Raw genomic sequence first — 14,252 nt, 5'->3', positions numbered from 1 at the left:
TTAAAACTCATTTTCAATTCGACTTTACAGGATCTTTAATAGTATAAATTAATTGATAAGGATCGTAGTAAGTTTAATCGTTTATGTAGATAGACAACCAGTCATTAAACCTAGCATTACCTGGACAATGTGAGTGTTGTCCATCCATCCATCATCTGCCGCTTTTCCGGGGGTCGGGTCGCGGGGGCAGCAACCTAAGCAGGGAGGCCTAGACTTCCCTCTCCCTGGCCACTTCCACCAGCTTTTCCTGGGGGACCCCGAGGCGTTCCCAGGCCAGCCGAGAGACATAGTCCCTCCAGCGTGTCCTGGGTCTTCCCCGGGGCCTCTTCCCAGTGGAGTGTTGTCAATTCGTGTAAATTTGTTGATTTTTATGGATATAGGAATAAGGTGGTGTTCATGTAGTGCTCAATTGTACTACGATCCTTATCCATTAATGTATACTTTTAAGAGTGTATTAACCGAATAATAATAATTAAATGTTGCATAAAAGATAAAAGAACTACTTACCAAATGACTTGCGATTGAAATCATCAGCTTTGTAGTTTTCTTCTTATTTGCTGACGTTCTTTGTGTGATAGACAGACGAAAATGTCCAATGATACTGGACACAGAAATTGCTATATTTAATTGGCTTAGATAGTTTCCCGCCTCCTTCTACAGAGACACAAATCTTGTTTTGCAAGTACACAGATCTTTTTCTACAGAGACACAGATCTTTTTCTACAGAGACACAAATCTTTTTTGCAAGTACACAAATCTTTTTTGCAAGTAGGCTACACAAATCTTTTTTGCAAGTACACAAATCTTTTTTACAGAGCTTCCTCTGCTGGCACTAATTTCATAGGCTAGCAACACTACGTTGATACAGACAAAAGTATGTTTGTTGATCTTTAAGATATTCAGCTGAGAATGGGGCATACCACACTGCTTCACTCTTGGACTTTGGGCTGTGGAAAGGGGACAATTGACTATGCCTTCTAAACTCCTGGGGTAGTTGCCATCGGATTTGTATGTTCCAAGTGGCATTTTGCGCCTTAACGACCGAAAGCTTGACGGAGCTTCTTCAAGAAGTGACCGGTAGCTAAGGTAGGATTGGTCAAAACTGTTTTGGGGCGTGGCTTTCGCGATAGGTCAATCAGAATCATAATTCAGTTTATTCGCCATGTATGGTACACAAACACAGAATTTACTGTGGCAGGAAGGTGCAAACAATAAACATACGGATCTTAAATTAATTTAAAAAGTACAATAATTAAACTAATTCTAAGAACTAAACAGTTTAAAATTTAAAAAAAATATATATATAAAAATAAGAAGAATTTGAATGAGCAGCATGAGTGGGCAAAAGGTGGCTTGTGCGTGGTGCATAGTTAATGTCAGTGGGAGTGCTTGGCTTTGTTGAAGAGGCCAGTAGCAGCAGTTCTTATGGCGTGAGGTTTTAGTCTTGATGGACCGCAGCCTTCTGCCAGAGGGGAGTATCTGGAACAAGGAGAGTCCAGGGTGGGAGGAGTCGGCCATAATCTTCCTCGCTCGCCTCAGGGTCCTCGAGGTGTGCAGGTCCTCGAGGGTAGGCAGATTGCAGCCGATCACCTTCTCAGCAGTGCGGATGATACGCTGCAGTCTGCTCTTGTCCTTGGCAGTGGCAGCAGCGTACCAGATGGTGATGGAGGAGGTGAGGATGGACTCAATGATGGCTGTGTAAAAGTGCACAATCATTGTCATTGGCAGGTTGAATTTCTTCAGCAGCCATAGGAAGTACATTGTCTGTTGTGCTTTCTTGGTGAGGGAGCTGATGTTCAGCTCCCACTTGAGGTCCTGGGAGAGGATGGTGCCCAGGAAGCAGAAGGACTCAACAGTGTTGACTGGGGAGTTGCACAGGGTGATGGGGGTGAGTGGGGCTCACCTGAGACCGGTCTTGGTCTCTTGTCTCGGAATGGACCACATTTTTACTCGGTCTTGTCTCAGTTTCGGACAAAGAGGACTCGGGATTTTATTTCAAGACCGGTCAAGACCACAACTGCGGGAATATGACAACATTTCCTGTGCATTGTTACATTTATTTGTTAATATCATTACTGTGATATGGGTGTGGCTGCAGAGGGTGTGACGGTAAGGCCACGCCTAAGGCTTGTGCCAATATAATTGGGTGTGCAACGTACATGAGCATTGTTTGTCATGTACGTTTTTAACGTGTATTAAAAATGTATGTTATTCACCAAATGCTAAACTGCAAATGCTAATCAGTCATGTTGTATACTGGTGTGTGGGTTTATTTGTAACCTGTGCTTTGAAATCGGGGCTGATTGCAGTGAGTGTCGGGAAAGCTGATGGTGTCGTCTTATCAGCTTTCTGTGTTTAAATATTAATTCTGTATGGTTGCGATGTGCTGTGTTGTTGCCTTGTCTTATGTCGAATTGTTTGTGTTTTCTAGATGTGGTCTATGTCACTGTTTCCCGGAGCGATTAAACACTTTGGTTAAATACCCTATCTACTGCTACTGAGCATTATAATAACATCTATATTTTTAAATGTTTTTGTTCAAATACAGTTACAGATCAAATCTAACTTATTACCTAGTCAAACCCTACTGCTTGTGTATTTTGAGTGGTCTGGTCTTGACCCGGTTTTGCCCTGCCTTGGTCTTGGTCTTGACCCGATCTCGCCCTGCCTTAGTCTTGGTCTTGACTCGGTCTCGACCACTCAAAGTCTTGGTCTTGTCTCGGTCTCGATACACTCTGGTCTTGGTCATGACTTGGTCTCGGTTTAAGTGGTCTTGACAACAACACTGCTAATTAGGCTAAATTTATAAAACCCAACAAACTGAATTGCTTATACTGAGGTTATCAAGCCAATAGCCAGTTAATATTGCTTCAAAATTATGTCTAATGCTATGATGAAAAATACTACTTAGTGATGAGACTAAAGTGACCAACCAACATTTTTATCTACTTATCTAAATATATTTTCATTTTTGCTGACAATTGTTCTTTAAATAGGTAACACAACCAAGCCATTAGTTTCACATGAATATAATGAGAAAGTACCCTTTGCCCACACTGCAGCCCAATAACATTTCTTACAACTTTACACTACCTCCCACTGTCTGTTGGAGGGGCGGGCTATTGTATTCTTCCTTTATGTTGGGAATTCCGAACTAAGAATGCAAGTAGTGGACCTTTTAAAGCATACTTTAAATCCTGTACTCTCAAAGTAATGTCACATGTAGAATACAAATGTGTTTTTATTGGTTTACCTGTTTTCTGTAATAAGACACCGAGGCTCAAGGTGAATGATTTATTTAAATTGAATTCCAAAACGTATTTTCAAAACAAAATCTTAACCATAGATATAAAAAGGAAAAATACTTCAAAATATATAAAGAAAGAAAAAACACAGCTAGGTCAAACGAGCATCTCCATCATAGAGTATCTGCCTACCTTCCTTTCCTCCATAAGTGACATTCCATCACTACTTGATGTTTTACCGGTGTATTCTTGCTTCAATGGCAACAACACACTCCAGAGGTTATCGAAAGCATTGAATGAAGCTAGATGCTGAAAGCTTTCTTATACCTGCACTAACAGCAATTAAAAAACTGAGTAATCACAAAGACCTGCAAATCCTTTGTCCAAAACATCATGGTGCCCTGAAAGGGGGGGACTTTTTATGAAAGTGTTGTAGTTTCTACATTGCAAACATTGCATTTCTATTTGCACTTGTGAATTGTTTGATTGCAAATCAAAAGATGCAGTGAAAACAAGTATTTGTCAAAACCATAATAGAGGGCATGGTGTAACGTTTCAGACTTCACCAAAGAGGTGAAGTCTGCCGTTTTCTGTCATTTGAACGTGACCTATACACAGGAAAAAAACATTTTCCTTTCACTTTGATCAGTGAATTTTGTGAAAGGAAGAATCCATCAAGTCAGCTTTGGAATCTGGGTGTTTCTTATTGAAATAGTCAAAAGCTAAAATATCTGACAATAACCACTAATTTTCGTGATTACTGTCATTATGTATGAACAGTAAATGCAGTCACCACTTAACAACACAATAGACAACAATTAAATAATGTTTTAATTGACATCACAAGAAATCAAAAAACTCAAATTACGTCCACACAAGTCTATTAAAGAAAACATAATGCACGTTCAAGTCCAGTTCATTAAAACAAGGAAAGATGACACTTAGGTAGCCCCAAAGCAGAATTAACCACCCAGAGCAGGATAAAAGTCTGTCAGTTCTGTCAATAGTTTGGTAGCCTACATTAATCTGGCAGAAGCAACGAAGATGTGACTTGTCAGGCGGCTGTGGTCTGCACAGCTCCCATTAAACTGTCACTTCCAACAAAGCGACTACGACGACTTAAGCACTCTAAAATAAACCAAACTATTCACTTATAAACAGGGGTTTCTCCAAGCTCCTTACTGGAGTTTCATGTCCCTCTCCAAAACCTGGTGCCGCCGTTCCCATGCATCAGGTTGGTAGTTAATCAAAAAGCCTTAGTCAGGGCAGAGTTCTGACTTTGAAACCTATATCAAAAAGCATTAATATATGAGTCTCAACGAAAACTGTTTTTGGGTCATCTGCAACATACTGTACTAATAAATTGCAACTAACGAATGACACAATGCATGTTAAGCACAGCATAAACTCTTTTCCGGGCTTCCTGGATGTAGAAGTGCATAAATTCACGTCCAAACATTTCTTGGCTGTCCTCATCCTCATCAGATATGTTGAGGGCTGGCAGTTCCATTTCAAATGTTAAGGGATTGTCTCGAAAATTCACAAATCTGCAAAAATAGATGTAGATCAATTGATGGAAATTCCTTTAGGCAGAAGCACATAACTTTATTTAGTACATAATCACAAATGACTCTTATTGAGAGACTTGTTGCTCTTGTTGGTTAGTTGTAACTGATTTAAAATTATTGTACTCGCTGCGAAATATATTATTGTTGCTTGCTTTTTTCTACAGGTACACTCTTGCACTTTTGAGGTTCATGTTGTTTAATTGTAACTTGTTTAACTACATGCTCTTGTGGTTCTGGCCTTTGGCACTTATTTGGTTTTTCACAATGTATGCTTCATGTTTTGGCTACCCGCAATGTTTGGGGCTATCTCATTGTTATGATCAGTGACCTATGCACTTTTGTAAAGCTCTCTCTTGGAAGTCGCTTCGGATAAAAGCAAAGTGAAGCATTTTCTTTTAACCGTTGGGCTGTCTCAGACCCCCCACATTGCAAAGGTTAAAAGAAAATTATTTGTATTTGTTTTTGGCTTGGGTAAAATTGAGTAAACACAACGATGGTTCGTTATGAACCTTTGGGTCATGTGACCCGAAGGCAGCACAAGGGTTAAGAAGAAGAATTTAATGCTGTTGAATATAGCTATGAACCTATGAAAGAATGACAAGACATTTCACCTTTATTCTTGTGCTGTCAGAATGCATCTTTCTAATAATGCCAGGTATTTCTGTCAGGTGTAAGGCTGGGTGTCAAACCTGCCCCCACCTCTCATATGAGAAAGTCTGGAGTTTCTGGACGGTTTCAACTTGATGGCTCTCACACCTCATTCAAGATTTGGTCTGATTGGTTGGTCTTGTGTATAAAGGGAATTGTAATGCATTGTTCTTTGGATTCTTCCTCTCCTGAGACCTTCTCCTCAGTTCTCCCTTGTCCTACTGTCCTACTCCTTGCTCACCTCTTGCTTTCTCTCTGATTTACAATGATCATGGTAGAGTAGGTAAGATTTAAAGCTTTAATTTTGTAACATGTTTGCCTTGTAATTGATTTCATTCATTTGCAATGTTATTAAATGCGTATTTCACCTAACCTTACTTTGACCATTCTTGCTCTAATTTAACCCATAGAGTCAAATAACTGTAATTCTATTTGTATTGGCATTATTTGGTTCATGCTAATACACTGTTCAGTTTCCCATATTCCTTTAAACCATAGGGGAATTCGTTTTGGTTGTTTGGACAATATTTAACCCCTTACAGGAATCTCTGTCTGTGTATTTTTTTGAATGGGATTTTAGGGCAGTGTTTCCCACGATTAACTTGAGAACCGGGTACTCTGCAAAGTTCATATTTCGCAGGTGTCCTTTTTATAATCCAATGGAGTGCAATGTTTAATGCTGATTGAATCAGCTGCAGGGTTTTCTTTATGGATGAAATGCTGGCTAGCTAACAGAATGACAATATGAAGCAGATACTTTCTGTATAGATCAGTGAATTTTGTTGCATAAATTAATCAAATCAAAATGTATTTGTATAGCCCTTTTTACACGCAAGCATGTCACAGAGGGCTTCACATACGCCCATAGAACTGCCCCTCAACCAACCTAAACCCGCAAGGAAGACAAGGAAAAACTCCCAGAAAAAATCACTAGAGGAGGAAAAAATTGAATAAACCTTGGGAGGAGCATTTCAGTGAGGGATCCCCTCCTCCAGAGACGGTTGGTGAAAGAGAGGAGCAAAACACATGCTTAACATAGTCATACAGTAGGGAAATGTCAATGTTTTTGAAACACCAAAATCTAATTGTTCAACTTGGTAGATGTGGGAAGGGACCGGGAAACTTGCTGTTGCCCGTATTAATGTGTTTACTGATGTCAAAACTGCCTGTACATTGCAAATGTGCACAAACTCTTAACACCAAATCAACTACAACATTATAATCACCATCTGCATCATGGACATGGGCACTATTCCTACTTTAGCCTCTATGGTCGGTTTTCTTGAGGCGGTTTCTTGGATATAGTGATCCACAAACGGGCATACGACAGGAACAATGTTCGTATGATTTTATTCTCCTTGGTCAGTTGTCGTGTCTTATTTATGCAAACGCAATATAGCAAATACAAGACTATTTTACAGCATTGCATAGCACAAAGGAAAACACCCCTTAGGCAGAACTGTACATGCAAGTGCTGTATGGTGAATTAGGCCTACAATTATGACAATTGGCTCAACCATTGTGCATGTAATGACTTCTGTTATGAACTAGATGTCTAGATGTTTGTGGTGGTAAGACAATTTAACAGAGAACCAATATAATACCCTAACCCTTAACCTATATTTGTGCGTTTCACTGACATCTTAATCACCGACTGCATCACAGGCACTGTGCACTAGTTGAACATAATTGCAGGGTCACACTGTCTGTTATAAGTTAGTTCAACAACATTGAAACTCTGAGGTTAACAGTAAGATCAGGGGGGTATTCCAGGTAGCGGGTTTAGTGAAAACTCTGAGTTGGTTAACCCTGAAAAGTGGCATACTTCAGGTTTCCCGTTCCAGAAAGAGAGGTAACGAAACCTTTTGGTAAATTTCCATGGTAACTTAATCCGTGAAACTAACCTGCTCGCTAGCAGGTTTTCCATGCCAAACTCTGCGTTTCTACCTATCCCCTCCCACTTTCTGAGCCTGATAGCGTTGGCAGACATGGGATATCCTTTCCTGGTGTTCTTTCACCTTTATTATAAATTTTGTGTACTAACACGTGTCAAAGCCTACATGAAAATAGAGTTTTTATTAAGTTTGCTGATGATACAGTCATAGTGAGCCTGTTACAAGGGGATGAGTCTGGCCATGGTCCAGTTATGGAGGATTTTGTGACTTGATGTGATGATTCTTATCTACAGTTAAATACTACTAAAACAAAAGATATGATTATTGATTTTAGAACTTCTACTGTAGATCACATTACCACAACTATTAAAGGACAGGTTGTGGATAGTGTGGAGTTACAAATACCTAGGTATAGTCATTGATTCCAAACTGACGTTTGATTTGAATTGTGAAATGGTCTGTAAGAAAGGTCATCAGCGTCTGAGTTGCCTTAGGAAGCTTGCCAAATTTCACATTGACAGACACATGCTGTCATTGTTTTATTTTGCTTTTATTGAATTCATTATGTAATTTTCCATTGTGGTGTGGTATGGGAGTCTGTCAGTGAAGAACAAGAACTCCTTAACCCTTGTGTTATCTTCGGGTCATTCTGACCCATCAGTCATTGTGACCCACCGTCGTATTGCGACAACTTTACCGCATACAAAAACAAAGTGAAGCATTTTCTTTTAACCGTTGGGCTGTCTCAGACCCCCCACATTGCAAAGGTTAAAAGAAAATGATTTTTTATTTGTTTTTGTATTGGGTAAAATTGGGTAAACACAACGATGGTTCGTTATGAACCTTTGGGTCATGTGACCCGAAGGCAGCACAAGGGTTAAACCAAATTGTCAAGTGGGCGAGTAAGATAATAGGAGTAAATCAACGGACTCTAGAATACATTTATACAACTCAGTTGTACAGGAAGGCAAGTACTATTTTAAGTGATGAGCTGCATCCCTTAAGAAACGGGTTTCAGTTACTTCCCTCGGGTTGCCGGTTTGTGGCCCCGAGATGGAAAACGAGACGCTACAGGAATACTTTTGTTCCTGTGGCAATTGAGGTTTTATATAATAAGAGAGATGTTTTAGTATGCAATAGTTAGTTAAATACAAGAAGGGATATGCATGTGTTTGGTGCAGCCTGTCATGATGTTATTAACCGGTATATTTGTTGTGAATTGTTGTGTCTTGTAGGTGTTTTTTCTGGACAACGAAATTCTATTTATCTGAAAAACAATTTTACCTGCGAGTACGAAATAAAGATACCTTGACCTACCTTGGTTCAGCCGACCGATCTCGAACAAAATTTAATTTGCTTAGTTATACGCCGGGAGAGGATTTTAAGACTGCGATTTGATGTGCTTTAATTCCCTGATGAATGCCTAGGTTAACGTTACCTTTTCCCGTCACAATCTGTAATTTATTTTAGCAACATTATCAGCCCTTAGGCCTACATCGCTGATGTTACTCGCTGTGGACGTGCACTCAGAACTGACCAAATGCTTTTTGGCACTGAAATAAAGACAAATAATTGAAATTGTATTTGGTCTTCTTCATTGCCTACAAATAGAAATCTAACAATGAGTATATTTATCGGCTATTGTTCCTACAATTTACATGATTCACCTGTGACCATGTACCGTCCTGTAATTGGTGTTTCCGCAAATCTATTTCAAGATTGTAGGGGGTCAATATTGACCGAACAACCGAAACTGATTCCCCTATGGTTTGAAGGAAGATGGTAAACTGAACAGTGTATTAACACTAACCAAATGATGCCAATACCAATGGAATTACAGTTATTTGACTCTATGGGTTAAATCAGATCAAGAATGGTCAAAGTAAGGTTAAATAATATAATCATTTAATCATATTGCAAATGAATGAAATCAATGAAGGTTAACTCTTTTTATTTTTTTATTTTTATGTGTTAATTGGATAATAATAATAATGATAAAAATAACGGAAATGAAACACTTAAAACTAGATGGCACTCTCATTGGTACATAGGCAAGGGGTAATTAAACAGTGGGTTGCCCAGCAATTGTACAGGGGTAATGACTGCATGGTCACTTTAGAGCCCTAAGAAATTGGGGGCCCTTTACAAAGTCCAAGAAGAAAGTCCACATTTCTTCAAACTGTGCATATTTTCCTTTCAGTGTATATGATATTTTTTCCATGGCTATAACTTGAACAATGTCCTCCAGCCACCCTTTGGTAGTCGGCCTCTGTATAGATTTCCAACATTTTGCAATAGTCTGGCTTGCAGTAGGCTTAGGGTAACCATCTTTCTGTTAGCTCTGCTGAGATTAATGTCCTTTGGTATGATTCCCAAAACACACATTCTTGGGCACATAGGAAGAATCACCTCTGATGCATTTGAGAGTGTCCTAACAACCTCACTCCAAAATTCTTGTACTTTTGGACAGGACCATAAACTTGGAAAAATGTCCCTTTATGTGTTTCACATTTAATACATACATCAGAAATATTACCATTGAAACGATTCAGAACCTCTGGAGTGATATACTAGCCTGGTCCTAACCAGACCCTCGTACATTTCATTTGTACAGAGGGTCTGGGATCGCTCCATGCGTTAACTTCCTTGAAGGTGGGTACTCTGTTGAAGTTTAAAACTATTGGATCTGCCCAGAGCCACTCTGATCTGCCATAACCAATCGCTAGCGTTCGCCTTAGCCAACTCCTTCACCACTTAGCTAGCTGCCGTAGCTGGAAAATCAAACTTTTCCCGAACCCCGTGGGGAGGAGGGCCACAACATCATGACCACCAACAAAACTCAGCAAGGATTGTTCTTGCTCTGGCATTAACTTATGGATATTCGGCAGCGTTGCCACAACCGCAGAATAGCTTCGCTCGCATCTTTCTCCGCCGCCATTACTGAACTACAACTCAAACTAGTGAACAACATCAACGTCATCGTTCTCAGCCACTCCCTGATTGGACCCACAAAAAAATTGTTTCTGAAAACCGACTGATGCACTGAAATCCCAGACCTAGTACAGAAGCAAAATCCAAATTGAGCGGAAGTACGTAGGAGGGCAGAGCCAGGCTAGTGATATACAGCTTCATAGACCATTTATACTGTAACAGTCTGAAACCTGAATTAGATGTTTGTGTTTGGGTACAAATATTTTGCCATTCAGACCCTGTTATCTCCTCCCCCAAGTCTGCGCACCAAGCAAGTCTCTTGTCCTCAGAAGTCTCTGGTGACCCAGATGACAAAATCTTATAAAAGATGGAAATAAGTCTTCTCTGGTGTAGGCTTACCACAATATTTTCTACTGCCGAGAGGCAAGGCCGGATTAACCATTAGGGCAACTGGGCACTTGCCCAGGGGCACATGACATCTAAGGGGCCCTGGACAATGTCAACTAAAATGTTATATCACGTTATGAACGCAGTCCTAACTTTCCTTAATGTGAGTACTTTATTGCAACTCGTTCGATCAAAATATTATGTTAAATCACGTCAAAAACAGTGTTTGTGTAGTCTTGTAGCCAGTGCCGCCGCTCCCATAACGCGCACTACGCTCTGTGCGTAGGGCACCAACTCCTGAGGGGGCACCAAAAATTAGCCAACTGAAAAATCATCATAGTTATAATACTTATAATGCCGATATTATTTTAGTATAGAAATATTAGGCACGTATATTACAAAACAGGCAGAACAAGAGATATAGCCTATTTAAATGCTCAAAAAAAGTTACGATGGTACATGATTTTACAAGTAACTGACGCCAGCTAGCTGTTACTTTACATTCTATGATGCTTTTATATTCGATTTATCAAATAGTTTTTAAATGAGTAATAAAGGTGGAGAGCTCCTTGGCTAAACCAGGCTAAGAAACGCAAGGTACGTAGGGCTGAAAAATTAAGAGACAAAAAGACATCACCTTCTCTAGACAATATTTTACCAATTGAAGAACGGCTTGTAAAATGTTTATTTTACATAAAGCTCAAAAAACTATTTTGCGCTCAAATAAATGTCCCAAAAATGCGAATTTTTGAAATCGTAACTAGCATCACATCAAACACAGGGGGGGGCCTTGAGCCTTGTTGCCCAGGGCACAGAAAATTGTTAATCCGGCCCTGCCGAGAGGTCAGGTATTGAGAGCTTTTTGTGGGTCTTATAGATGAAGTCTCTGACTTGTAAGTATTTGAAGAAATGTTTAGCAGGTATGTCAAATAGTTTTCTGATATCTTCAAATGGCATGAGAACACCCTCCTGAAAGAGATCTGTTATTTGGCCAATATCTTTGTCTGCCCATAGTTTAAATCCCTTGTCTTTTGCCCCTGGATGAAAATTGTTGTTTCCCCAAATGGGTGTGAACTGTGATAGCGTACAGGAAACCTTTAGGTAGCTCTGAACTTCATGCCAAACACAAATGGAGTTGGAAAGAAATGGGTTAGCTGTGAATTTCTTTAGTTTATCCGGTTTATCTGAGTATAGATATCTATGAAGAGGTATGTTGGCTGAAGTCTCTCTTTCCATGGCCACCCATGAGAGGGATGAATTGGGTCTGAACCAGAAAGAGGTTGTCCAGAGCTGGCATGCCCAGTAGTACCATTTGAGGTTGGGAGTTTCAACATATGGCAGATATAGCAGAGAAAGGCGTAATCTTGCTCGTCTGTTATTCCATATGAAATTTCTGAAGACTTAAGTCATATTCGGGAAGAAGTTTGTTGGCGGTGTAAGTGGAATGCATTGGAATAAGTAAAGAAATTTGGGTAGGACAGTCATTTTAAGGATGTTAATCCTGCCAATCATTGAGATTGGCAAGTTTGTCGTGACTGAAGCTCTTGGGGAGACATATCAATTTCATGTACCTACAGATGTATTCACCAAACCACCGAAGCACTTCAAAAAGATTGTGTTCCACCCTGTCAAACGCTTTTTCAGCGTCCAGTGAGACTATCGCTGTGTCTGGGCATTCCCTCCTCACTTCTATAATATTCAGCAGTCTTCGAATATTGTGGAAACCTTGACGACCCTTTATTAAACCATTTTGGTCAGAGGTGATCAGAGAAGGAAGATGGTTTTCAAGACGTCTTGCAAACACCTTTGCTATAATCTTAGCATCTGAGTTTATTAATGAAATAGGCCGATATGACTCACATTTTATGTGGGGTTTATCTGGCTTTAAAAACAGTGTTATTTAGGCATTGGATATGGAGGGTGGTAAATGTTCGGCTTCAATCGATTCGACCAACATATCAAGGAGCGGTGGTACAAGCATCTCCTTAAAGCGTTTGTAGATATCAATGGGTAGTCCCGAGGGACCTGATGCTTTCCCTACGTTCATATGGGACAGCACCTCAAACAGTTCCTCCTTTGTAATGGGAGAGTCTAGCTCCTCTTTTACCGTTTCCTCTAGAGTTGGAAAGGAGAGCTGATCCAAAAAGGGGTGAAGGTCATAAGCATCCGGGGACTCTGACGAATAAAGGTTCATATAATATTTTTGAAACGCTCTGTTAATTTCTGTTTGTTAAAATGTAAGCCTATTTTTTATGTTCTCAGGTTACATGACTGTAAATATGATTTACTCTTAGCGACACAAGAGGGCGCAAGAGCACACAATAATTAATGTGATGAATGTTCATGTATTGTATTGTGATCTAATGGACTTCCCGTACATGGACATTTTTATGCGTAACGTCTTTACTTTAAAAAGTTAGTTCGCGATCAACCCAACTGGCAGATGGCCACATTTCATTGTTCTGAAATAAATGTCCTATAATGAGAGAAGTCGTCAGCCTCCTTCATACGCATCGTCAGCAGCACCACTCTGCTGATAAAATTTAACAGGTTATGGGCCCAGGAGACGTTTGAAGGAGAAGATAGTCGACGAAAGCCAAGAAAGTTGCAACGGATCGCGTGCTGAGGAAGGCTGCTAACCTGAGAAGAGGGGCAAGCTAGCATGGCAGAGCAACGAAGGGCAAGTAGCAGCAGGCTACATCAACTGGTATTCGACGGCGACGAAGCAAAGTATGAAGTTTGGGAAACTAAATTGTTGGGACACTTTCGTTTATTAGGGCTGAAAAACACTGTGTTGAATGAGCCAGTAGAAGAAGCTGAAAAAGCAGCAGATCCTGAGAAAAATGCGGACGCGTATGCAGAGTTGATCCTACTGCTAGATGACAAAAGTCTGTCTCTGGTAATGAGAGATGCGCAAGATGATGGCAGAAAAGCATTAAATATTCTGAGAGACTATTATGCAGGGAAGGGAAAGCCTCGTATAATTAGTTTGTACAACACGCTGACCTCACTTCAAAAGTCCATCGGCGAAAGTGTAATGGACTATATCATTAGAGCAGAGACCGCCATAACTGCCCTGAGAAGCGCGGGAGAAACGCTGGGGGACAGTTTGCTGGTGGCTATGGTGCTGAAGGGATTGCCAGAGAGCTTCAAGCCATTCGCAATTCATGTGGCGCACACCTACGAAAACATCACATTTGCTGACTTCAAGACCAAATTGCGGAGTTTCGAGGAAACCGAGAACATCAGAGCAACCGGGTCGAACGATGACAGCGTGATGAAGACCCAGGGGAGAACCGGACGGCGACCTCCCAGTAGCAGCGCACATGGACCGGGCAAAGACGACAGCGAGATGGTGTGCTTCAAGTGCGGGACCAAGGGGCACCGAGCGAGAGCGTGTCGACAGAAGACGTGGTGTAGTGTTTGCAAAAGTGAAACACACAGGGACGCGACATGCAGACGAAAAGACAAAAACAGAGACCGAAGGGACGGCGTGAGCAAAGTGTCGGAGAATGCTGAGGTAAAGGAGGACTTAGCGTTCAAGATGGCGGACGGACGGGCCAGTGACCAGCGGAAGC

The 14,252-nt window shown here is 40.6% G+C and overlaps 1 protein-coding gene across 3 annotated transcripts in view; it reads right to left on the bottom strand.

The window, feature by feature from the left end:
- The window catches only part of lrrc39 (leucine rich repeat containing 39), a 127,749-nt gene that overhangs the window by 50,067 nt on the left and 63,430 nt on the right, over positions 1 to 14,252 (bottom strand). For 2 of the 3 annotated variants that reach the window (XM_062452696.1, XM_062452697.1), the window contains exon 8: positions 4,059 to 4,792. The exons of the other annotated variant lie outside the window; for it this stretch is intronic. In XM_062452696.1, coding sequence (XP_062308680.1) covers positions 4,615 to 4,792 — 178 coding nt within the window. In that variant the 3' untranslated portion in view covers positions 4,059 to 4,614. Of the gene's footprint in view, positions 1 to 4,058; positions 4,793 to 14,252 lie in introns of those variants that run through there. 3 annotated transcript variants of the gene reach the window in all.

Source organism: Osmerus eperlanus, chromosome 26 (genome assembly GCF_963692335.1).
Source record: "Osmerus eperlanus chromosome 26, fOsmEpe2.1, whole genome shotgun sequence".
Classification (NCBI taxonomy): Eukaryota; Metazoa; Chordata; class Actinopteri; order Osmeriformes; family Osmeridae; genus Osmerus; species Osmerus eperlanus.
The sequence above is the reverse complement of the archived record's forward strand: the minus strand, read 5'-3'. Positions and strand labels throughout refer to the sequence as shown.